The sequence below is a fragment of the Corythoichthys intestinalis genome, chromosome 13, assembly GCF_030265065.1.
Source record: "Corythoichthys intestinalis isolate RoL2023-P3 chromosome 13, ASM3026506v1, whole genome shotgun sequence".
NCBI lineage: Eukaryota > Metazoa > Chordata > Actinopteri > Syngnathiformes > Syngnathidae > Corythoichthys > Corythoichthys intestinalis.
In genome coordinates this window covers 20,083,579-20,110,554 of record NC_080407.1, presented here as the reverse complement: position 1 = coordinate 20,110,554, position 26,976 = coordinate 20,083,579, and the positions used below count along the sequence as shown (strand labels likewise).

Genomic DNA, 26,976 nt, shown 5'->3' with positions numbered 1-26,976 from the left:
GGCACTCTTATTACTGTATCCTTGACCACAAACTGAGCAGGAAAAAGGGTATTCACCAGTGTGGGTTCTTCTGTGTGTGTTTAAGGCGCCCTTCACAGTGAATCTTTTTCCACAATCTGGGCAGGAAAAAGGTTTTTCACCGGTGTGGGTTCTTGTGTGTATTCGTAAGCAATTCTTTTCAGTGAAACTGCGACCACAGACTGAGCAGGAAAAAGGTTTTTCACCAGTGTGGGTTATTGTACTTTTAAGTGGGGAATTTGATTGAATCGTTGGCCACAAACTGAGCAGGAAAAAGGTTTTTCACCAGTGTGGGGTCTTGTGTGTACTTTTAAGTGGTGAATTCGAGCGAATCCTTGACCACAAACTGAGCAGGAAAAAGGTTTTTCACCAGTGTGGGTTCTTCTGTGTACTTCTAAGGAACTCTTACGATTAAATCCTTGACCACAAACTGAGCAGGCAAACGGTTTTTCGCCAGTGTGGGTTCTTGTGTGTCGTTTCAAGGGGAGCTTGTCACTGAATCTTTGACCACAAACAGAGCAGGAAAAAGGTTTTTCACCAGTGTGGGTTCTTGTGTGTCGATTTAAGTTTTGCTTTTGAGAGAATCCTTGACCACAAACTGAGCAGGAAAAAGGTTTTTCACCAGTGTGGGTTCTTGTGTGTTTGTTTAAGGTGCCCTTCTCAGTGAATCTTTTTCCACAATCTGAGCAGGAAAAAGGTTTTTCTCCAGTGTGGGCTCTTGTGTGTATTTTTAAGGCACTCTTACAAATAAATCGTTGACCACAAACTGAGCAGGAAAAAGGTTTTTCTCCAGTGTGGGTTTTTTCGTGATCTTTTAAGTGTTGCTTTTGACAGAATCCTTGACCACAAACTGAGCAGGCAAAAGGTTTTTCTCCGGTGTGGGTCCTTGTGTGTACTTTTAAGGCACTCTGACAACTGAATCCTTGACCACAAACTGAGCAGGAAAAAGGTTTTTCACCAGTGTGGGTTCTTGTGTGTATTTTTAAGGTGCCCTTCTCAGTGAATCTTTTTCCACAATCTGAGCAGGAAAAAGGTTTTTCACCAGTGTGGGTTCTTGTGTGTTTGTTTAAGGTGCCCTTCTCAGTGAATCCTTTTCCACAATCTGAGCAGGAAAAAGGTTTTTCACCAGTGTGGGCTCTTGTGTGTATTTTTAAGGTACTCTTACGAATAAATCGTTGACCACAAACTGAGCAGGGAAAAGGTTTTTCTCCGGTGTGGGTTCTTGAGTGTGTTTTTAAGATTTGCTTTGAAGTGAATCCTTGACCACAAACAGAGCAGGCAAAAGGTTTTTCACCAGTGTGGGTTCTTGTGTGTACTTTTAAGGCACTCTGACAACTGAATCCTTGACCACAAACTGAGCAGGGAAAAGGTTTTTCTCCGGTGTGGGTTCTTGAGTGTGTTTTTAAGATTTGCTTTGAAGTGAATCCTTGACCACAAACTGAGCAGGAAAAAGGTTTTTCACTGGTGTGGCTCCTCATATGCATACGGTAAGTATAGTTATTAGCAAAGGTTTTCCCACACTCAGAGCATTTGCAGATTTTGTCATCTAGGTGAGATTTCTTATGACCATGATCATCCTTGTTCGGTGAGCGTGACATGGCACCATTTCTGTTTGATGTTGCGATGAAAATGTGTGTTTGCAATCCTGTTGAGCTGCTGCTGCTGCCGTTTGGAGGCTCCGTCCCTCTGCTGACCTCACTCAGACCATCCTCGCTATTCAAGCGCTCACCAGTCGACACGTTGATATCATCCTCCTCTTTAATGTATAGCAGCTCTCCCTCCTCCTTTTTGATTGGAAGTTGAACTTCTCTCTTTAGCTGTTGAGCGTCAGGACCAAGATATTTGCTGAAACCTGCAAGACACAAGAAGACAAATGATATACTTTATAGACAGTCAATGCAGCTGGTAGGCCGTGAGGGTATACTGGCTGAGAGTGTATACAGCAGACATGTCCAAAGTCCGGCCCGGGGGCCAAATGCGGCCCGTGGTCAAATTTCATCTGGCCCCCAGCCTCTGTCATAAAATCAATGACGTCTGGCCCGCACACAGACTTAATAAATTGAGCAGCAGTACTGCTACCGGCATATGAGGTAGCTTACACACTAAATGCTGCTCCTCATTTACCCAATAAAAGTCAGCAGCACTCTAAGCAACATTACCCCGTGTGACCCTTCCAATTTTCTAAAATGGCGACAATCAACAAGAAAAAGAAAGTTGAGAGCGACGGCCAACGCTTCTGGGATAGGTGGAAATTGGACTATTTCTTCACTAAAATACGTAACAACTGTTTCTGCCTCATTTGCAAAGAGACAGTCGCTGTTTTTAAAGAGTTCAATGTGAGGCGATATTACCAAACAAGGCAGGCTGGCATGTACGACAAGATAACGGAAGGTATGCAGCGAGAAATTGAAGCAACTTGAAGCTAGTTTAATTTCACAGCAGCAGTATTTCGCAAGAGCCCGAGCGTCGAAAGAGAACACCACAAAGGCTAGTTGCGACTTTGTTAAAATTATTAAAGATGCACCGATACCGATACTAGTATCGGCAGGGGGCGCCGATCCGGCCCGAAATGGTGGTATCGGTATCAGCGAGTACCAACAAAGACGGCGCCGATACCATTTACCGGTCCATTATTGTAACATTTGACCACAGCCTTTTTCTCCTCCTGGCGCTCACTACACTCTGTCTCTGTGTTGTGTGATGACACGTGAACACCAAGCAGCTATCGCTATTGGCCTGCTCCAGACCAATGAGAGCGGGCCAATAGCCACTCCTGACCAATCAAAAGGGGGCTTTTTCATATGGACGAAAAACAAACCAGGAAATATGGCGGCGGTCGGGAAATATTTCCAAATAGAAATCCCGTCGATTAAAATCAATGGCTGCATGCAAGATTTGCGGCCTGAAAGTTTGGAGATGTGGAGTTAAATCGGCCAGTTTCAATACCTCGAACTTGATAAAACATTTGAAGACGAAACGTGAACGAACACAACGAGTTTGAGCCTGCAAGAGCAGGACTGCTATCCAGAGGAAGAAGGCTGCTGGACCGGAGCAACAATCTCTGGTCAGTTCACTTCGTCTACTTTACTTATATTGTCTTTTACTGAAAGAAATGCCGCAGTAATTTGGGAAGTGTTTCCAAAGTATTGTTGCCACCTTTCAGAAATAGAAATAAGGGACTCCCACCTCCCGAAAAAAAGAAGAGACGGGATGCTGTGGTCAATTATTATTACTTATAATTGTTAGCGTCCGCAAATGCGGAAACAAGGTTGAACCTCGAAGCAGACAACAAGCGGGGGATACATAAAAGGGTTTAATGATTGCAAACAAAAAATAACACGCGATCGCGGGATAGTAGAAATAACAAAAGGAGTCCGTGACAGCAGGTCAACGGACAAACTAAGACGATTGGCAGCGGTTACAAACGAGAGCACCACACTAACAGAAAAACCCAATGCAGGGGCATAACAAGCAAATGTCGCGAGATTATTGTGCCAGATGTCAAATAGCGATCAGCAAGGCAAATATCTCGGCAGCCTTCTCTGAGATCACCCGTGCTTAAATGCTGCGTTGATAAGCCTGCATTGGATTCAAGTGCCACGCCCCCACGCCCAGCAACAAAACACAATCTAACCAGCAGCAGAATGTGACAATAATTTCATGAAAGTTGCACTGTTTGGACTTTGAGAGGTTTAAAAAAGTTCATTCAGTTAATTCAGAGTTTACTATTATGAATTTATTTTTACTTTCTTACTGTTGGGCTAGTATTATACATGTTTTATTAATTTCACAAATTTAGCGCTATTTTGGCCTAAGAGAGCCAAAGGTTTATTCAACTATTGTCTACTAGGGTTTAGTGTACTTTTTCCTATTTTGCAAAGGTAAGCAACAGCCTGACAAAGCCTTGATAGCAATGATTTCACATCCAATTATGTAGCTCTTTATATATATATATAAACGGGGTGGTATCGGTATGGTATCGGCCGATACTGCACAGCCAGGTATCGGGGCCAAAAAATGGTATCGGTGCAATACTAAAAATTATTAGTTGAAAAAAATAATAAATCAAATGTGACACACAGAATGGCTTGCAAAAATTTGCTTAGATATATTCTGTGTAAAGGACGTCAGCCAAGGTCGGCCCCCCACATTTTTACCACACCAAATCTGGCCCCCTTTGCAAAAAGTTTGGACACCCCTGGTATACAGTATACGCGCGCGTTCCAGATGCATTCTGGGCTCTCATTCTCATGACAACGATGCACCGATTGGCTGTTAGTCATCATGCATTGACACGCTCTCATCCTTCATGCGCAAGCTGTGGCAATTTTATTTATTTTATTACTTATTGATTTTTTTATTCATTGTTTGGAAAAAATTAGCAGTTACAATTCTAATCATGACTTGAGTATTCTTTTCACCAAATACTTTTTTAATTGTACTTGAGTACATTTTTTTTAGATGACTAGTTTTACTTGAGTCGTATTATTTTGAATGCTACTTTAACTTGATTTAAAACTTTGTGTACTTTACCTTCCTCTGCTGAAAAGGAAGTGACTCAAGAATGTCCCCAAATGAAGTATAAATAATAAATAAATCCAAGGTTTCCCCTAGGAATTTTTGAAGCTGTTGTGGCGAGTCGGACAGCATCACCATGTCGAAATTGCATCATGACAAATCAGTTTTTTTTTCCCCCCCAAGAAGAACCATAACTAAGATCTATTTGAAATATTTCATTAGCCAGGCTAATGTTGTACTTCTCAGCTACAGTAGATGTACGTAAATTGCGTAGCTAATTACAGCTACGTTACCCTTCGTAATAATACAACTTCTTCTCGTAGCCATTTTATGACTTAAATGTCGTAGTCCTTTTGTTTTTCCTTTTATTTGGTCCTAATTTGGAATGACAGGGTCCCCCCAGGATTGATCAATCTAAATTCAAGACTTTTAAGACCTTTTTTAATCCCATTTCAACTGAAAATTAATACTTTTCTCGCACCCATTATTTTGATCATATTGAATCATATTAAATAAATAAAGCACTGAACATCAACTTTAACCTCAATTACTAAATGTGTTTGACAAAAGAATGAACATATATTGAAGATACAGTTAAAACACATTTAAAGTAACATTATATTATAAAGTCTGTCAGATTTTTTTTGAAACACACACACACAATAATTATGGACAAAAAGAGGAGGAGGACAGGAGTCAGACCAGCCAACTTCTGTAACAGGCTAGCCGCGATAGTGCACCTGCCAACACCCCAGTGAACATGGCTAACTCTCGAGTTAAAATGGCGAAATTCACATTCATTCGAAAGGCAAACCGAAATGTTTAAGCAGGTCCACTGCCTTCGCATGACCCATAAACTGCAACCTAAAGTATCTGGATGTAACATGAGCCCCTGTCACATACTCCAAAACAACGGGAATATCGCGGGACTTAACCGTGCAGCAGTTGTGTGTGAAAACAATTTCCCGTGTCGACTGACATGGGAAGCAGTGTGCGTGAAAGCAGGCGTTAAATTCCCGGGTCACAGCAGATGGCTGATGACTTAAATATCATAGCGGCGGCCGATGTAACTTCCTCCCTCTTCGCAGTAAGAGGAAAAGCGGTAAATAAACATCGCAATTATAAACATAGCAAGCTGGAAACAGCTAAATTAAACTGAAAACATGACCAGAATTAAAATGTCAATTATTATGTCGGGCCGGGCCAGGGTTCTTTCTCGCTAACTTTTTGAAATAACTATATATTAACGATGTATGAATGATAAACTAAGGAATACTTGTTATAAAATAAATAATTTGGATTAAAAAAAAAAAAGAAGGCACTGTATGGTCATTGCAGAGCCAGAGCGTGCCTATACGCCCTTTTTAATCTTCCCCTCTGCAAGTCCGCAAAACCGCATCTGTTTATTATTATTTAACAAACTTTTCCAGCGTTATTTCGTTGTGTAAATAAATTTATAATGATCAAAAAAATATGTAGTCTATTTAAACATTAAGAAAATGTGCGTTTTTTTTCTGCCAACTGAGAATTCGTTATAAAAGACAGGCTTTTATGCAGACATCGTCACAAATGTTATCACACAAAACTCGGGTCGGGCTTTAATACCCGCGGACCAGTTCGGGTCGGGCTGGACTTTTTAGGCCCAATTTTACCTCTGTCTTAAAGTCTTGATGAGCTTAAATTGGCTGCAGTTACGAAGTCGAGAATGCTCCTTCCGGGTAAAAAAAAAAAACACTATTTGACCAACATTATGTTTAACAAACTTTTCCAGGGTTATTTCAGTCTTTAAATGGATTTATAACGATCATTAAAATATGTAGACTATTTAAACATTAAGAAAATGTGCGTTTTTTTTCTGCCAACTGAAAATTCGTTACAAAAGACAGTTAAGACACCGGGAACGCTCCCTCTGGAACAAAACACAATATGACCAACACTGTGACAGCCGATGCCGACCAAAAACGACGCAATATCCGAAACAGATAACCAATGCACTCATTTGAAGTGTATGAATGGTGGTCTGTTTTGGTGTTCAGAATCCACAATACTTCTGCCTGCAGGGTTTTCGTTCCACCGACAAACAGACGCATTCCCGATTAAGAGTGTGACAATATCTCGATACAGCGATATATCGCGATATTTTGCAACCCGATCGGTTATCGATATGCTCCCGCCAAGTATCGATACTTTTATTTAACATATTGGCCATACAATGGAGTATAGATGCTGTATACTGCTCAATGTTTGTTGAGCAATTCCTTGGCGGTCCACTAGGGGCGCTCGGGAGTGGCGGTGAGGGTAAAGTGCGCACAAGTCGTCTAGAGAAGAAGATAGGAAGCTCCAAATGGGTTGAAAAAATAAAAAAGCTCCGTGAGAACGGTGGAGGAAAAAATGAGAAAAATATTGCTACAAATCACACATGGGGACACACTTTAGATTTTACACCAACAAGAAAGGAAGTAAGGTGAACAAGGACTTTGCTGTATGCAAGAACTGTCTAAGAAAAATAAGTTTCACTGGCAGCTGGTGACATAGTGGTCACCGGAATTTGTGAGCTTCGCTTTCATCACTTGAGGTAAGAAAGTTTTGCAATGTAATTGACTTTTTAATTTACATGTATTATTTTGATGAGATTTGGTGTTGAATGATATAAGATAAACCAGGAACCTAAATTGGATGAAAATGAATATCGAACAAGCCCACATGAATTTACCGATTTATTTGATATTATTTCAGAACCACTTTCCATCTAGTTTACTACACAAACTGTTATTACTGTCATTTTGATACAATAAACTATAAAAATGGTTTGAATAGGTTCCAAAATATATAAAGTGATGTGCATGATAATTAATGTAGCCTACATATTAAAAATAGGTAATTATTGCATTTTTAATTTCTATACATTCAATTCTTTTTTTTTTTTTAATTCAATACTTCCAACACAAAAAAATCAGGATTTCAACTCAAAAGCTATGAAGTAGATAATATTTTTTGTTTTATTTTGTTGTTTTTAAGGTGAGGAAGACTGACTGAGCAAGTCTGACATCTTTAATGCTGAAGCAGATGGTGGAAGTGCTCAAACCAAGCAACAAAGGTCGTATACAAAGAAAAGACCCACCAATTTTATCATTGCCCCACTCCAAGCTCAACTGCTGACACCTACGGAACTTTTTTTTTTTTTTTTAAAGATTTAAAACTTTAAATAAATTAAGGGTGCGATTCATCAGATTTTATATTAGATATATTATATTTGATTTAGATTTATATTAGATTTAGATTTTACAGCGATGTTGCACAGAAAAGGTGTCACTGTTTAATAAATGACTTAAACAGTATTTTTTTCTATTTCTAAATATCTTTTTTTTTTCCGTTTCAACAGTTGTATCGTAGAATGTTATGTATCCAACTTCTGACCAATATATCGATAATCACTGTATCGTGATATCGTGAGATAATCGTTATCGCGAATCGTATCGTATCGTATCGTGAGGTGCCCTGAGGTTCCCACTCCTATTCCCGATGCAGAGGTGGATGGATTTTCCGTTTTGCCGGTTGTGGTGGTTTGGCACACACGAGTTGCATTTCCATTTGTAGTGCAGTGCATCGTAAAAATTCTATGCGTCATCTTCGTTATGGATTAAAAATAAAAAACAAAAAAAAAACTTTGTCACGGATATAATTTAGATTGCACTGAGATGTTCTTGAAAATTAATACCACGGTGAAAAAATTCCAGACTTACAACAGCTAATTTAATACTTTTAATATCTTTAATAATGGACAACTAAATTCAATGCTTTTTTAATACTTTTAACAACCCGCGGGTACCCTGAATGAGTTCGACGACAAACTAAAAGTGTTGAAATCCATCTCCAACTTTAAAATAAATTGCTAATAAACATTCTGATCAGTGAATACAAAAATTCGGACATATCGAAGTTATAAATTCTCCTCTTCTAGGGAAGAATTTCTTTGTGTGTGTGAATTTAGTGTTTAATGTTATGGTTTGTCAGTATTTTATTGTATGGGGATACTATAATATGCGATAATTCACCATTTCTGCTCTCATAATTTTTAATTTTTTAAATTTTAATTCTCATAATTTGTCTTATGATTGTCTTAATGTACGCACTAATACAACAATAATAGTCCTTCTGTTAACGGACCCATTTCAAGGAGTAGGGGGAAATTCTAATACCCATGTAAAGAGTTACTTGTTTCAGTGGGAAGGTGAATACCTTTTTGTTGTTGTTCGTGAACTACATTTCCACATAAACGAACATCGAGGTACCATTTAGATTAGCAAAAAGAGGTAAGTCATTTTTCCAGTGTCCCAGAGCATGCGAAACTTGGGGAAAAAAAGCGCATTTATCAAGGTTTCGTCAGCCATGATTGAGTATCTGTCAGCCGAAACAACCTGATAGCACAGATACAGTGGGGAGAACAAGTATTTGATGCACTGCCAATGGGAAAACCCACCACTCACTCTCGCCGGGGGAAAGAGAGGGTAGGCATTGGCTTACCCACTTAATGGTGGCAACAATAATAAAGAAAAACAATGAAAAATTAATAGCAAGCTGCCGCGACATGCGACTGCTATCTCGTCCATTCTCCCAACTTGCTTGCCCCTACGTCACAGCTCCCCAGTCTTAAGGTGGGCGCGCTTTTTACGGACTAGACATGTGCCCGTTACCGATTTCACGTGGTGTGAAAACATCGCGGTTTCAAAACTCCTAAAATTTTCCGTCATACCGTAGTTCCGTATTTGGTCACTGAGAGCCAGTTGTGTGGTTGTTTGAACAATGCGCATGTTAACAGTTTGTGTCACTGCTGTAATAGCAGCTATTTATTTACGTTGATGCTAAGCCTGTCGCAATATGCAATAATTCCATTTATCGCGCGATACATAAAAATGAAGGTGGTAATTTTTCCGCTGCGATTTATCGCCTCGCGTGCACGTGCGTGCGCGTGTGCGGCAGACGTGCTTTCAAAAGTTCGAATTCCTCGTTACCAACTGCGCAAAATGCATCTTCGTTCCAGGTCCGGCAAAAACTAGCGCCGGAGCCAATCGTTCCCATTATATCCTATTGTTCAACGTATACCGGCCGCGTCAGTGCTCCGGAGTGACTGTGGACCATCTTTGTTGTGGGCGCTCCCGTCAGGAGTGACATTTCACGCGGGGCGGTTATTTTTCGGCACAACGCCGGATATTTACAACGAAGTCCGCCATAACATTGTTCCCGACTTGGCTGCTACGAACAACCTCGCTTTGACAACAAACAGCTGCATGAAATTAAGAGCGCTGTGCTTCAAACTCGTCCTGTTTATGAAAGTCGAGTGTCATATGCTGGTGTGGTGTAGTAATGAGCAGACGTGACTTCAGCGGCGCTTGCTAACTTTTTTTAATGAGCGCACACACTAGATATCATGAAATGGCAAACTAGATGTGCTACATCCCATGCCATTGGCTACGTGAGCCCAAAGTGATTATGGGACACGTAGTCCATATACTACATCGATGAATTCTAAACTGTCATGACTGAAGGGAAGTTAAGAAGGCCAAATCAATCCATACCAGTGACAATAGATAATGTTGCAAATATTGTTAATTCAGTACGTGACACAGATGGATTCGGACCACATATAGGATGGCTTGCTCAAGTAGTAAACCTAGCTGCTAAGAGAGCTGTAGCAATCAACAGTGTGCCCTGCCTCACTTTACAAACAGTAAAGATCGTTCTCAGCACTTTAATACAAAATTTTTTCAGATCAGTAAAAAGCACATAAATATTATGCACTAAAATGCATGTTTATATAATGGCAATTAAATTTAAATAAAAAAAAAAATATATATATATATATATATATATATATTCTTTTTTTTACAGAGCATTAAATATACAGGACTGTCTCAGATAATTAGAATATTGTGATAAAGTTCTTTACTTTCTGTAATGCAATTAAAAAAACAAAAATGTCATACATTCTGGATTCATTACACATCAACTGAACTATTTCAAGCCTTTTATTATTTGAATATTGCTGATTTTGGCTTACAGCTTAAGAAACCTCAAAAATCCTATATCAAAAAATTAGAATACTTCCTCAGACCAAGTAAAAAAATAATTTTATAACAGCAAAACTAAATCAAACATTTGAAAATGTCCATTGATGCACTCAGTACTTGGTTGGGAATCCTTTTGCACGGATTACTGCATCAATCCGGCGTGGCATGGAGGCAATCAGCCTGTGGCATTGCTGAGGTGTTATTGATGCCCAGGATGCTTCGATAGCGGCCTTCAGATCATTTGCATTTGTAGGTCTGGTGTCTTTCATCTTCTTCTTAACTATACCCCACAAATTCTCGATGGGGTACAGGTCAGGGGAATTAGCAGGCCAATCAAGGACAGTGATGCCATGGTCAGTGCACCAGTTACTGGTGGTTTTGGCACTGTGGGCAGGTGCCAGATCATGCTGGAAAATGAAATCCTCATCTCCATAGAGCTTTTCAGCAGATGGAAGCATGTAGTGCTCTAAAATCTCTTGGTACACAGTTGCATTTACTCTGGACTTGATGAAACACAGTGGACCAACACCAGCAGCTGACATGGCTCCCCAAACCATTGCTGACTGTGGGAACTTCACACTGGATTTCAAGCAATTTGGATTTTGCTCCTCTCCAGCCTTTCTCCAGACTCTGGCGCCTTGACTTCCAAATGAAATGCAAAACTTGCTTTCGTCTGAAAAGAGGACTTTGGACCACTCTGCAACTGTCCAGTGCTTCTTCTCCATAGCCCAAGTCAGACGCTTCTTCCGTTGTCTTGAGTTCAGAAGTGGCTTGACCATGGTAATACGGCTATTGTAGCCCATTTCCCGGACACGTCTGTGAACTGTGGCTTTTGATACCTGGACTCCAGCTTCAGCCCACTGTCTTTGAAGCTCCCCCAAATTCTGGAAGCGGCTCTTCTTCACAATTTTGTTAAGGCTGCGGTCATCTCTCTTGGTTGTGCAGCGTTTCCGGCCACATTTTTCCCTTCCAACAGACTTTTTGTGGATATGCTTTGAAACTGCACTCTGTGAACAGCCTGCTCTTTGAGAAATTTCTTTTTGTGTCTTACCCTCCTGATGGAGGGTATCAATGATGGTCCTCTGGACAGCAGTCAGATCAGCAGTCTTCCCCATACTTGTGATTTAGTTTACTGAACCAAGCTGAGTGTTTTTAAGGCTCAGGAAACCCTCGCAGGTGTTTCGAGTTAATTAGATGATTCAGGTGATTAGTTGAATAGCCTACTTGTATACTTTTTCATGATATTCTAATATTTTGAGATAGGATTTTTGAGTTTTCTTAAGCTGTAAGCCAAATTCAGCAATATTAAAATAATAAAAGGCTTGAAATAGTTCAGCTGATGTGTAATGAATCCAGAATGTATGACATTTTTGTTTTTTTAATTGCATTACAGAAAGTAAAGAACTTTATCACAATATTCTAATTATCTGAGACAGTCCTATTGAATCTGATCGAAAATTGTGTCCCCCGTATCAAAAATCGTACTGAACCATGACTTAACTGTATCGTTGCATCCCTATGGAACACCATTGCAGAAGCTATGACGGGAAAAGTTTTCATTTGCCTAAATGCTTAAGTTATTAAGTGTATTTTTTTTTCCTTTAACACATTTTATTTATTCTGTGTTTCTGTGCGGTATCAATATTGTTGTTTTTTACTTAAGAGGCATGGTCTATTGTTTTTAGTTGTGATTTCTTAAAAATTATTTTTTAATTTAAGAGTAAATATCGCATTTAAATGGGTGTACTTGATCTATTAATATATACTGTATTCTCACTGTGTTACTGTAAATTGGTTAAAAAAAAATTGGGGGAGGCGCAATAATATCGCAATAATTCATAAAATTAATTATCGCACACTAAAATTTGTTATCGCGACAGGCCTAGTTGATGCTAACCTGTTTGGTATCAAGGACGAAATGGATTTGTATTATTTCTATTTTTAGTTTCACTCTTCAAATAATGTTGTCATAACGACGGCCAAAAATAAAGTCAGCAAATTATATTGACGTGCGGCATCGTCATTTGGGAGTTTAGCTCGCTATATAGCCAGGACTGAGGCCGTGGCGTCCTGGTGAGGAGAGTAGATTCGCATTTCTTTATTCATGCATCATGTAACATTATTATACTGGACACTTATTCAGCATGTTGTTCTCTATTGTATTTTCATATTTAATTGCCTTTCAAGATGACATATCTGTTCTATGTGTTGGATTTTATCAAGTAAATTTCCCCCCAAAATGCGACATATATCTTTTTTTCCTCTTCGTTGGGCATTTTATGGCTGGTGCGACTTACACTCAGGTGTGACCTATAGTCCGAAAAATACGGTGATACGTTTTTAACTAACTTATTAACTTATGAATTCTTTGTTCTTTTTAACACAAAGGCATGACATCATGTAGACTTGAGTTGACACAGTGGCTGAAAATGGTGAAACTTCACTTGAGCATTTCCCCCTCAAAAAAAAAAAAAAAAAAGTCATGCACCATATACGTATATTTATAATTTATTTTACTTTCTTATAGCAATTATTTTGTTCTTGCTCTAATCTTGAGCAACTTGAGCTGTGGCTGTGGGTATAGTGTATAATAGAGGTGTGCATCGACACTGCCCTCACGATTCGATTCGATTACGATTCGGAGGGCCACGATTCGATTAGATTCAGAGGGTCATAAAGCAAAGCATATTTTTCGTGAATCATGAGCCAACACAAGCGGACAGACATTAAACTACAGCTGAAACGAGTACTCGAGCAACTCGAGTAACTCGAGTTGAAAAACTGATCCGAGTAATTTTATTCACCTCGAGTAATCGTTTATTTTGACAGCTCTAAGCATCACGTTTTGCTCGGACTACTTTTAATGCGGGACAACGCGCTGTCACGTGCGGAGAGGAAGAAAGGAAAAAAAAAAAACTTACTGCAGCTGACAGCTGCCACAAACGACGCCGACGTTGCCAAATACTAGCCCGCACGATGCTAAGTTTGCAACAGCTAGCGTCTGATGCGTCTCATAAAGATCACATGTATGTTGAACTAGATGCGCAACGACAGACTCGGCCACGTCTGGGCAGCGTTATTAAACAGCCGCCATCTTAAAGCAGTACAGCGCTAAGCGCTAATAAAGAGCGCTAAACGCTAATATATAAGATTAACATTACTGTCGCTACTAGCTCACGTAAAGTTAGGACTAGGTTTCAATTAATTATGACCACTGTCGTTGCGTGGCTAACGTGTCTTACATACAGGCTTTAACATAACATAGCATTGTGGAGTGATGAGGGTGTAAAATAAAAACTTAATCATGCTAACTATCAATTTTAGCTCAGTAGTCATTGCTGGATAAATCACCAAGTAGCACTGGTCCCTAATGTGCTCCAGTACAGCCTGTATCATACATTTATTTTAAACACTGCAAAAACTCAAAATCCTATCAGGACTTACAGTTTAGACTAACTTAAAACTTAACTAGAACTTAAAAATGGCTTGACACAAAGAGAAATTCAATTGAAACACGTGGGAAAAAATCCTAACTTTTAAGTGATGCGTGTTATCAAGCGTAACGGCATTTTTAGGAAATATATATATATATATTTTAAATAAGATCTAAAAGCTTTTTGAGTGAAAGCAGTGAATTAGTCTTTTTTTTTTAATTCTAGCTACAATATACATCGAAAATAAAGACATTGACTGAAAATGGTTCAAGATTAGATGAAATGTCTTGTTTTCTCATGTATATTTATAATTGCTCTTCACCTAAAAATATATTTGTTTTATCCGATTACTCGATTAATCGATAGAATCTTCAGTCGATTACTCGATTACTAAAATATTCGATAGCTGCAGCCCTACATTAAACAACTTTTTATTGGCTCTTGTGTCACTCCTGGTTGAAGTCAAATGAAAATAGTATACTTTCATATATATTTAAAAAAAAAAAAAATCAGATCACAGCATTTAATTAGTGCTTTGAATGAGACCATGGCTTTCTCTTTTTTCTTTTTTTACACACAGTAGCAGCCTTTCACACAATGCAACATCTAAACTCCTGTGCAAAATCAGTAATAACAGTCACTGTATTTTAGTCACAACGACCCATCAATAAAAATATTCAAGTAAATATTCAAGAAAACGACAAAGAAAATATTGTAGTGCAGCAGCATCTTTATCGCAATATCAATCCAGGGATCAGTTCAGTTGCAAACAAAACATCAACTAAATTGCAATGGAGAACAAAAGTAAAATGTAGGCCTAGCCTATCTTATATCTATAATATTTCTCGCTCCCTCTTTCTCCTTTTCAGCCATTGTTATGTTATGTCCTATTTCTCTGCTCTCTCGATTACAACTGCGCTTGTCTGTGACGTTACTCCGGTGAGGAAGCGGATTTGGGTTCCTCGTCCCCCCTGCATAGTGGTTAGATCTTGTGCCCGAACCCGACCCGAAATGTTAAGCATTCACGTTTCGGTGGGTCGGGTCGGGCCGCCGCGCCGGACTAATAAATTAATAGAATTTTTTTTTTAAAAATGCGTAGAGGGCTGTGGCGCTGCCCTCCTTTTCTTCTTCTCCTCTGTCTGTAAAACCGTGTTTTTTAAAAAAAAATATGAAACTTTCCCAGTGTTATTTTGTTGAGTAAATGCTTTTATAAATCTCTTAAAAATATGTAGACTATTTAAATATTGAGTAAACTTGCGTTTTTTGTCTGCCAACTGAGAATTTGTTAGGAAAGACACTTTTATTTACGCACACAAAGGCAAATGTGATCCTTTCGAATCTTCTCCTCTGTGTGTCTGCAAAACCGTGTTTTTTTTTATATTAAACTTTCCCAGCGTTATTTCGTTGTGTAAATGCTTTTATAACTCTTATAAAAATATGTAGACTATTTAAACAGTAAGAAAACTTGAAGAAATGAAAATAAATTGCTGCTGCGTTTCTTTTTTCCGCATCACTCGGCTCGGGCATGCAAATCTATAGTTAATTCATCTGGCCGGTCGGGCTTCAATACCAGCGGGCCGTGTCGGGTTGGGCTGGAATTTTTTAGGCCCGATCTAACCTCTACGGGCTTGCTTTGAATGTAAAGTAGCTCTCTCTACAGGTAAATATGAGAATAACAATACAAATGGGGAAACCAAATCCATTGCATCACCGGAATTTCGCAGGGAAGATTTTTGAACGTACTTATATATTTTAAAATGCGCTGAATCGATTCAGCGTGTTGCCCGCATCAAATCGAATCGTCCATGCCCCGCATCAGGATGCATCGCCGCATCGATTATTGTTGACACCCTTAGTGTATAAGTTCTGTTTGTTTTGATTTTATTTAAAGTATATTCTTTTATGTTAATTTATGCATTTATTTTAACATTCTATTCATGTCCCAATTTGCAGATATGTTCTGAAAAATTAAAAACATCCAGTTCAAAGGAAAAAAGTTTTTTTTAACCCATACATCTCAAAATAACATATTTTGGAGCTATAATTGAAATACCGTGATACCACGGTATTTTTGCTCACGGTTATCGTACCGTCAAAATCTCATACCGGCACATGCTTATTACGGACATTACAATACAGGCTTGAAAATGGGTCAGGGGTTAAAAAGGTGAGAAGGGTGTGGAGGAAATATGTTCCGGTACACCCTACAACTAGGGATGTCCCAAAGGACTAATTTTCTACCGATTAGTCGGCCGACTATTTTTACGATTAGTCGACTAAGCTAACAACCCCCCCCCCCCTTTTTTTTTAAACTAATTTATTAGTGAAATTTTTGATGACTTATTAATTCACACAAATATTTTGGAATGCTTAAATTCTTTAAATATTAAAGTACAAATAAACATGTAAATAACAGCAACAATAGATCACAAATAAACAATGAGGTCAAATGCTCATAGCATTACCTAGTGCAAAAGAATGGAATGTAAACATATTCAGAACGCTGACTTCGCCTTTCCAACATGATTCAAAACTATTCTTAAAAAATATACAGTATCTAGCGTTATTATTATTATTATAAGATACTACTATATATAATAGCAGTATAATAAATATTCATTGCCAATCAGATTTTTCATTTTGAAGCTATTCTTAGTATACGAACATGATAATTATTGGACCGATAATTATGGGTCCGGTAATAGGAATTATGACGTCATCCCAAATAAATACAACAACATTATTAAAGGGTATTACAACACCTGGGGAAATGCTAATATTCCATCATTTAACCATAAATGCATGCCTTTTGCATTCATATCATGCCACTTCGTGTAATTACACACATCGCAACACCAAGAAAATGATAAAACTTTGGATCGATTGTCAAGCTAAAACGACCGGCGCGCGATATCCCGGAAATCTAGCATATCGTGTGTGTGACGTCACAACAAGGAAACAACCGGCTCAGTGCTTAGTACTGAATGGCGGCGATGATGGCGGACAATTTTGTTTCTAGTCGCAGCGACGAATCCGACGTAACGAACGTTCTTCTGATGGTGACGAGGAGAGTTATGAACCTTTCTTTGGTGTTTTGGTTTATCAATTTGAGCCCAAACGAAAGGCAATGCAGCCTAATGAAAGGATCATTGAGGGGAGCAATCACACTGATGAAACACCGGCAACAGATCGTGTGGGGAAACACCGAATGGTTTGTTTTGCATTTATTTTTGGGAAGCTGATCCACCGTGACCGCAAAATAAAGTAATGTATAGAATAATTATCATTTATTGTGCTATCATAGGTTTTCACTCTGCCAACAGACACAACTATGAATGGGATTAAAGGGTTTGGTCTATATATTTTACAAGCGATAATTTAGACATGTGTCCAGTCCTATATCCAATGCATGATATGTTTTTTATTATAAAAGAGTACTCACTCTGGCCATTTCCCTCCTTTGCTTTGCCTGGGGTGGTGCGGTGGTCTCATCAGAGCCAGTCATCGTCCTCTTTTCTTGATATCTCGGGACATTTAGGTGGCTGCGCGTGTATGGTGGGCACCGCATCTGCTTTCAGCAGCAATTTCTTAGCAAAACCTGATTTCATTTGTCCATAGTTCGAATAGCTTTCAGGTGTAAAATGCGCACCACACAAAACCGTGCCAGAGGCTGGGTCTGCAAAATAAACCCTCTTAGCACGGACAAACTTTACTCATTGTCTGCTTAGTCCAGCTCTTTTTCTTGCGTTCGGGAACTTTTGGGTACTACATTGCGACAAATGGCTATTTGTACACCACTTACCATGACAGGTTTGAACCATTTTAGCGTTTTTTTTTTGTTGATAAAACATGAAAGCAACTTTCTCGTCGATAAACAACGATGGCATCTGGCTCGACCTTTCGTATCCTTGCTGTGACGTCAAAGCCCCCTTTGGCCGTTTCCGGAATCCTTTCGGAAATGTTTGTAATTTTCAATCTATTTTCGATAATTGCTCATGAATGTGATTTATTTTTTGTTAACTTAGTTCAAATTTGTTATCGTGGCACATAACGGTTCTATTGATATCTCAAAGCCCCTTAGTATTATAATACCCTTTAACAGGACCGAAAATATACCGTATAATATTTTTGGCACGGTGTCCGTGGATTGGGAAATGTGCATTCGTTTCCATTCCTGTTTTGCCAGTACAATGCATTAGTGACTGTGTGCGTTTCAGGAAACGGGAGTTGTGCCAGAAATCAAGCGCTCCCCTTCTGTGACGTAACACTCAAGTGACGAACGGTACCCTCGTTGCCCCTCTGCTCTGAGTGCTGCAGGTCAATAAAGGTGGTGGAGTGATTATTATTAGTAGTAGTAGTAGAGGTGTGCGAAATTTCCGATTCTTAGATCATTCACAATTCGGACGTGGAAGACTGGAGAACGATTCACAAATATCCAAATTCCGATTATTGAAATATGTCAAGTAAAGCGGAACTAAAACACAGTCGGCGCCGTCTTCGGGACGCAATGAGGAACTGACCGAGAGTAAAAAGCATGCTTGTAATTACCAGGGTAATGACCAGTGTTGTCACAGATTACTTATAAAAATAATTTAATTACTTATTACACCTCAAAAAAGTCATCGTTACTTTACTGATTACTTTATTCTCAAAGTAACCAAGTTACTTCAAAATTAACTTATCAGTTACTTTTTACCAATTTTTCTCCTTTGCTGCCTCAACATAAAAATGACAAAAGAAAAATGACATCGCATGGAATTAAAACTTTCACTTAAGGCTTAATCTTTGAGTTAGCTGGGGTTTAATCAGTCGATGGAGTAGATTTCAACCACTATCGACTCGCGCTAGCTTAGCCACTCCGGAGCCCTGAAACGAACAAATAACTGACAAACTGCACGGAATTTGTTCAAATCAACTACAACCACTAAACCCCCACTAACTCCAAGATAAAGACTAATGTCAAAAATTGTGAACTTCCCCTTTGAAATAAAGACCTAGCTGTTAAAATATTGTCTATAAAAGTTGTAAAGCAATAAAACAAACAACAAAAATTAATTAAATGAACAAGAATCCTACAACATATTTCATAATAGGTCAAAATCATTTTTCGAGCTGATCATGTGACTAGCACCTTAGAGACCATTTTTTGCTTTGCCTAGACAAAACTACACCTGTGGAGGCAAGATGGATATTTAGAATTTCTGTAAACCTAAGCTTTCAAACGCAACCAACAACAACTGAGCTTGAACAGTTATACTTAGTTTTAGGGCTGTAGCTGTCGATTATTTTAGGAGTCGATTAATCGATAAATGATTAGTTCGAATAATCGAGTCATCTGATGCGGAACATGAAAAATTAAATTACCTGAGCTGAGCCTCAAACGGTATAAAAATTTTTTAAAAATTATGATCTATGTACAACAAAAGAACAATTGGCTAACTTATATCGCAAAAGTCCGCCGTTTAAACGCTATAAAATGCTAACTTTTTTACAATGCTCTTAACAAATGGTCCAGACACATATTCCCACAAAAATAGGCTAAATATACCTATAAACTAAATTAAGAATGCATAAAAAAAAAACATTAGCTCAAACAAAATTTAGCTTATGTTGTTCTTAACAGGGAGCACCTGGATTCAGCCATGTGAATTGAAGCAGACTAGTAGGCAGTCTATCCACAGAAATCGATAAAACTAAATGCAAACACTTTCAAAATAAACCATTACAACGTCACTTTAATTAAATACTCAAAGCAGCAAAATTTAATTCGAATATTATTTTCTAATCAAATACTCGAGTTAATCGATTAATCGTTGCAGCACTAATATATATATATAATACTTATATATATTTTTAAGGCTGTCAAACGATTACATTTTTTAATCGAGTTAATCACAGCTTAAAGATTAATCGCAATTCAAACAATCTATAAAACATACCATATTTTTCTGTAAATTATTGTTGGTATGGAAAGATAAGACACAAGATGGATGTATACACTCAACATACAGTACATAAATACTGTATTTGTTTATCATAACAATAAATCAACAAGATGGCATTAACATTCTGTTAAAGTGATCCATTGAATGAAAGACTTGTAGTTCTTAAAAGATAAATGTTAGTACAAGTTAGAGAAATTTTATATTAAAACCCCTCTTAATGTTTTCGTTTTAATAAAATTTGTAAAATTTTCAAGCAAAAAATAAACTAGTAGCCATTGTTGATGTCAATAATTACACAATTCTCATGGTGCTGAAACCCATTAAATCAGTTGCACCCAATCGCCAGCAGAGGGCGAAAAAACTCCAAAAAACACAAGTAACAAGTGCACATGACACTGTGCTGTCATTTTGATCTGTTTGAGCGGGGCAAGTACGTTAATCCGTCAAATATTTTAACGTAATTAAAATTAATTTTAAAAATTAAAAATTAATTACTGCTTGTTAACGCGATAATTTTGACAGCCCTAGTATAGATATATATATCAATACATCTACAATATTGGCCAAAAGTTTGGCGACACCTCAAAGGTGGATACTTTGAAGAATGTAGAATATCAGTTATTTCACTTTTTTTTTGCCATTCCACATGTTCGTTCATTGTTTTGATGTATTCAGAGAGGATTTACAATAGTAGTGAAAATATATAAAACGCAAAAATGATGAGGTGTGTCCAAACTTTTGACTTTTGTTTCAGAGCTTTGCCCCCAGTCCCAGGAAAGTAAAACTCCGCCTATGGTTACAAACTCGAACAATAAAATGTGCATAGAGGCTGGTTACAAACTGTAGAAGTGCTGGCTGTCTTGGAACCTGTAAGCTTTGTTTCGAGTTTTGTCGCATTTTGCTGTAATTCCAAGTGCTTCCTTGTTGAATTGGATGTAGAGTTTTTAGCAGCCGACAGCCTTTTTCAGCCAGCGCAAAGTTTGCAACGCACGGAGATATTTTCTTTACTTGACTGAAATGTGAAGTAATGGTTGTATGTCCAGTGAGCAAAGGCAGCCATTTGCTGTAGAAATCCTGCCTTTCACTGTTAGCATTCTGACGAGGCAACGATGCTATGTTGTTGACCGTCGAGGCAGACAGACAGCACTCAAACAGCATGGTAATACACGTGACCCGTTTTTTTTCCCCCCATGAGAAAACGTGAGATGTGATGTCACTCCCAAACTCAAGAGCAATATTTTCTATTCAAATGCTCGTCGTACATGACTACAGTATTCTTCATTCTACATACATTATAAGCCAAACCAAAATAGTAATGAACAGGCACTAAGGAACTTTAATCGTATTACTGGCTTGGAAAAATGAACGCGTTAGATTGCTCGTTACTGAAAGAAAGTAATCAGATTACAGTAACGCGTTACTGACAACACTGGTAATGACAATGCTCAACTCACAGCTTTGGCGCAACTCATGCTGCTATATAAAAAAAAAACAATACCTGACTGCTGCCGACAGCCCCTACAAACTGCGTCCACATAATGCTATAGTAGATATCACATGTATAAAGAGCTATATGCAAAATGACATACTCTGCGGCATTAGCAGCTCGCGTATAGAAAACTAGATGCGAAATGACAGACTCTCCTGCATTCGAAATCAGCCGCCATCTTAAAGCAGTGAACTTCCCTGGAAGGCTGTTGTAGCGAACCTTCCAAGCGAACCCAATTAACTTGTTATCTAAAATACTCCCAAATCGGCAAAATCTTGACTTGAATCTATCTTTAAAACAGTTTTAAAACTTTCACATGTCGAAAGACGACAGAAGGGAAATTACGGAATAAAGGGAGCAATTTTAACAACTTTACCAGTTGTAGAGCTGGGAATATTTGGGCACCTAACGATTCGATTACGATTCAGAGGCTCCGATTTGATTATAAAACGATTATTAATGCACCCCCCTCCTTTTTTTTTTTTTTTTTTTTAATGTTTTGTACATTAGTTCCAAAATTGTTCAAAAACCCTCTCAGGCTAAACCAAACTACTATTTCAGTATCAAGTTAAGATATAACAGTAAACAAATATACAAAAATAACAGTAAATAAAAAAACTCCAGTCCCCATTCTGTATCAGCAGCTTAAACTACATTCAATTAATTTAATGTTGTGAATCAACTGTTAGAGTTGTTAAAATTGCTCCCATTATTCCATAATTTCCCTTCTGTCTACTTTTGTCAAAGTTTTAAAACTATTTAATCATTTAAAGATAGATTCAAGACAAGATTCTGCCGATTTAGGAGTATTTTAGATAAAAAGTTAATTAGGTTCGCTACAACAGAGCCTTCTAGAGAGGTCTACTGCTTTAAGATGGCGGCTGTTTACTTACGCTGGAAAGTGTCATTTCGCATCTCTGTTCAATAATACATGTTCTAACACCGACGTCGTCTGTCATTTTTTTGCATCTAGTTCTACATATATATGATATCTACTGTAGCCGTATGTTTGTAGCAACTAGCAACTGGACGTTGTTGGTAGCGGCTGTCAGCCGCAGTCAGGTATGATTGTTTTTTTTATCTAACGGCATGAGTTGAACATGATATTTACTCTCGGTCCGTTCCTCATTGCGTCCCAAAGACCGCGCTGACTGTGTTTTACTTCCGCTTTATCTGGTATAATTCAATAATCGGAATTTGGATATTTGTGAATCGTTCTCGAATCTTCCACGGCCGAATCGCAAATGATCTAAGAATCGGAAATTTCGCACACCTCTAAACAGTTGATTCACAACATGAAATTGATTGAATGTCGTTTAAAGCTGCTAATACAGAATGGGGACTTGAGTATTTTATTTATTATTTTGAACTGTTAACTTGATACTGAAATAGTCATTTATTGAAGACTCAGAGGCTTTTCTACAATTTTTGTCACTAATGTACGAAACATTAAAAGCCTCTTAATAGTAATTGAATCGATAGGAGCCTAAAGATTCCCACCTCTTATTATTAGTGTATTATAATGACTATCCACTGATGATAATCAAACGTGAAACACAGCTGATTTTCCAGAAGGAAGTCCCCCACCCTAAAGATAGCGGTAACCAAGAGTGCACACTTAACTTTGCTAGGACTTTAACAATACATTTCATGCTAACTAGCTAAGTGGCAGCATTAATTTAGAGCTGGGGTACTACTGACTACTAGCTAGGCCACAGGGAAAAAGTCACAGGGAAGTTTTCTTCAGCGATGTGGGTGTTCTCTAGAGGCTAGCGAAATTTCCGATTCTTGCGATTATTTGCGATTCGGCCGTGGAAGATTCCAGAACGATTCACAAACATCCAAATTCCGATTATTATACCAGGTAAAGAAGAACTAAAACACAGTCAGCGCGGTCCTTAGGACGCAATGAGGAACGGACCGAGAGCAAATATCATGTTCAACTCATGCCGCTAGATAAAAAAACAAAAATACCTGACTGCGGCCGAGAGCTGGTTCAAACAACACCCAGTTGCTAGTTGCTACAAATATACGGCCACCTATGGCTATAGTAGATATCACATATATCCAGAACTAGATACTAAATGACAGACGACTCCGGTGTTAGAACATATAAAAAGAACTAGATGCGAAACAACAGGCTTGCCGTTTAGTAGTTGCCTCGTCGTAAACAGCCGCCATCTTAAAGCAGTAGACTTCTCTAGAAGGCTCTGTTGTAGCGAACCTAATTCTTTTTATCTGAAATACTCCTAAATCAGCAAAATCTTGACTTGAATCGGTCTTTAAATATTGAAACGGTTTTAAAACTTTGACATGTTGTAAGTAGACAGAAGGGAAATTATGGAATAACGGGAGCAATTTTATCAACTTTAATGGTTGATTCACATCATTAAATTAATTGAATGTAGTTTAAAGCTAAGACTAGCTAAGATATTAGTTTGGTTTAGCCTAATAGGATTTTGAAACTATTTTGGAACTAATGTACAAAACATTAAGGCGGGGGGGTTTGGGTGACATCAATAATCGATTAATCAGGGTCACCCCAGGATTGATAAATCTAAATGCAAGGCTTTTAAGACCTTTTTTAATGCCATTTCAACTGAAAATTAATACTTTTCTCGCACCCATTATTTAGATAATATTGAATCATATAAAAAAAATTAAGCACTGAACATCAAATTTAACCTCAATTATTAAGTGTGTTTGACAAAAGAATGCATATTTATTGAAGACACAATTACAACACATTTAAATATAAGGTCTTTAAGATTTTTTCCCCCCAGGATATAATGGATTTTACACTATTATTGTAAAGCAACTTCAGAAATTACATTTGCAATACAACAGGTTTCCCTTTTAAGAGGACCTAGTCAAGGTGGTAGGTAGGTGATTGTCAAGCTGGCCACCTTAACTGTAAAGTGCTTGCAATTGGCAGAGAAAGTTTAAAAAACAGCCACTAAATGCCAGTAGTTTACCATTAATTACCACAAAATAAAAAAGCTACACATGACCATTTCCCTTGGTAATCGTTTTTCCCCCTAATTTTTCCTCCTTTTCCCCCCGTTTTTTTCCTAATCACATTACAAGAAGTATACAAAACACATCTTAATCCTTTGTTAGCTATTGAAGACATTTCTTTTAATCAGATGGAGAAAATCCATGCTCTTATTTAATCAAGAAAAACATTTAAGAATACCAGGAGGTGTTTTACTATCACCTACATTATAATTTGCCTATCACCATGCCATGTTATTCAGATCAACGTTACCCCGCACTCGTTCCAATAATAGTGTCAACCATGTTGTGTATCTGAGAGTGATGGTGAATCTACGACTCCGGTTTATCTAAGGCTAGTGCACCTGCCAATACCCTATTGAACATGGCTAACTCGAGTTAAAACTGCGAAATTCACATTCATTCGAAAGGCAAACCGTGCAGAAATAAATTATTGCATCTAACACATTTTAATTGGAGAAATTGGCAACTTACTTTGAAATATTAAGCAGGTCCACTGCCTTCGCATGACCCATAAACTGTGACCCAAAGTATCTGGATGCGACTTGGTCGCCGATCCAATACCTCACATGCTGGTCCAACTGTTTGGACTTGGTTGTCTTGTTGAGGCTTTCATCGAACATAACAACTATTGCGTTAGCACACAGTACTGTGCGATTGCCTGCTGTTGTGATGTTGATGCTAATGATGCTAACAGCGCAAAAGGCACGAGGTGCAGTGCATCGTAAAAATTCTACGAGTCATCTTCGTTATGGATAAAAAAAAATTTTTTAAACTTCGTTACGGGTATAATTTAGGTTGCACAGAGATGTTGTTGAAACTTAAAACCACGGTGAAAAAATTCCAGACTTACGACAGCTAATTTAATACTTTTAATACCTTTAACAATGGAAAACTAAATTCAATGCTTTTTTAATACTTTTAATAACCCGCGGGTACCCTGTTTATAATCCAATCGGAGCCTCTGAATCGTAATCGAATCGTTATGTACCCAAAGATTTAGTGTTCTCTATATGAACAAGTGGAATGGATTGGATTGCAAAGCACTGAAGGGGCTCTCTACCTTACTCTATGAAGTAAGGGGAAACTGACAGATTTAAGATCATATTTAAGTTAATAATGCCAGGTTATATGATTATTTAAATTAATGTGCTGGCATCTTTATAGTGAATATGTTAGCATATTTTGTAATATTATCTTTTGTGGAGAAAAAAAAACACACCAAATTGTTTAGCTTGGTTTAAGAATATTTTAAGGCCCCCCTAGAACACCCCTGAAGACGCCACTGGAATCAATAAATGATTATCTTTATGATTCAAAACGATAGACGTCCAATGCAATAAACAGGGAGGCCTGGCCATGAATGCTCATCTTTCAATTCAGAATCGACACCATGAGGACGGAAAAAAATGAATAGTATTTCCGAATCGGTGAACCAACCTGTTAGTCTGTGAAGAACAACTTTTACTTGCATTTTGCAAGCAGTCGAGAGTTGATGTCGTTGCTGAGCTTTTGCGCCACAAAGTTCCGCCTCGAACTTTGCGGCTGGCGTCCTTCTAGCACGCATTTTGCACACTTTAGGAGGCTCCAACTTGATGTTCAAGCGTCGAACCACGTTGTTCTTTGTTTGTAAACTAAGCTAAGCTAACTAGGCTGCGAAGTTTCACCGAACACAAAGACCACTTGAAGATGGACGGACCAACTCTTTCGAATTGGTTCCGGTCAAGTAGTTCTTGACCTCCTACGTCGCGAACTTTGTGGGTTAACTTCGCACAAAAAGCAACTTGTTGCTGAGCACGTTTTTCTGAGCGCGTGTGGCGACCAGATGGCGGCGCGCATGTGCAGATAGATGTCGACGTAGCTCGCTCCGTGAGTAGCTCCGCTACTGCGCATGCGCTACTTACATCCTGTCGGTCCGTTCTCATCTGGTCACTGTTCGGCAACGAGACAATGCACCGCATTTTCCCCACCCAAGAAACGTCTACGGCACGTGAACGCAGCAGTGACGCTCGGCGTCAATTTCCATAGGACGCGATTTACGGGCAGCGCGTCCGAGGAGTGGAGCGGCTCGATCGGTTCACGCGAGATTTGCAAGGTCGTGCGAGAGTAGGGTTACTTCACGTGAAGTAATTTCATAACATGCCAAATAGGGTCACAATTAAAGTAATTAAACATTGTCCAACAAATAAAGCATGAAAAAATAATTTATATGTTGTATATTTGACAAAATAATCGCGAAGTTCGAGCCTGAAAGGGGACGAACCTGGAAGTGATACGTCACACCGGGAACAGCGATGGCAGCTCCATACATACGGCCGCCATACAAAGCCCTTCAAACAATGATTCAAACAGCGATATAAGCGATAGATCGAGCGCAAGGGAGGAGATCCAAGTTTTTGAAGAGTTGGAGGAAGAAGATGTTGGAATTTTATGTTGGACCGAACATGTATTAGCCAGACGCTAATCAGGATGCAAACAATGTGCCTAGA

The 26,976-nt window shown here is 38.5% G+C and overlaps 2 protein-coding genes across 2 annotated transcripts in view; both read right to left on the bottom strand.

Annotated features, from left to right (window-relative positions):
• Positions 1 to 26,976, bottom strand: part of LOC130927841 (uncharacterized) — a 238,216-nt gene that overhangs the window by 66,527 nt on the left and 144,713 nt on the right. The window lies entirely within an intron of this gene.
• LOC130927858 (gastrula zinc finger protein XlCGF26.1-like) lies at positions 77 to 26,300 on the bottom strand. The gene is made up of 2 exons (XM_057853953.1): positions 25,928 to 26,300; positions 77 to 1,870 (listed from the first exon to the last, which is right to left on the bottom strand). The coding sequence occupies exons 1-2, from the start codon at positions 26,052 to 26,054 to the stop codon at positions 234 to 236; spliced, it is 1,764 nt and encodes a 587-aa protein (XP_057709936.1). The 5' UTR covers positions 26,055 to 26,300; the 3' UTR covers positions 77 to 233.

Excerpts from the sequence above, each read along its gene's own strand:
- LOC130927858 (XM_057853953.1), bottom strand. The coding sequence starts at position 26,054 with ATGCGTGCTAGAAGGACGCCAGCCGCAAAGTTCGAGGCGGAACTTTGT. Across the intron at positions 1,871-25,927 it reads TGTTCTTCACAGACTAACAG|GTTTCAGCAAATATCTTGGT; the intron begins GTTGGTTCACCG and ends TGTGTCTTGCAG.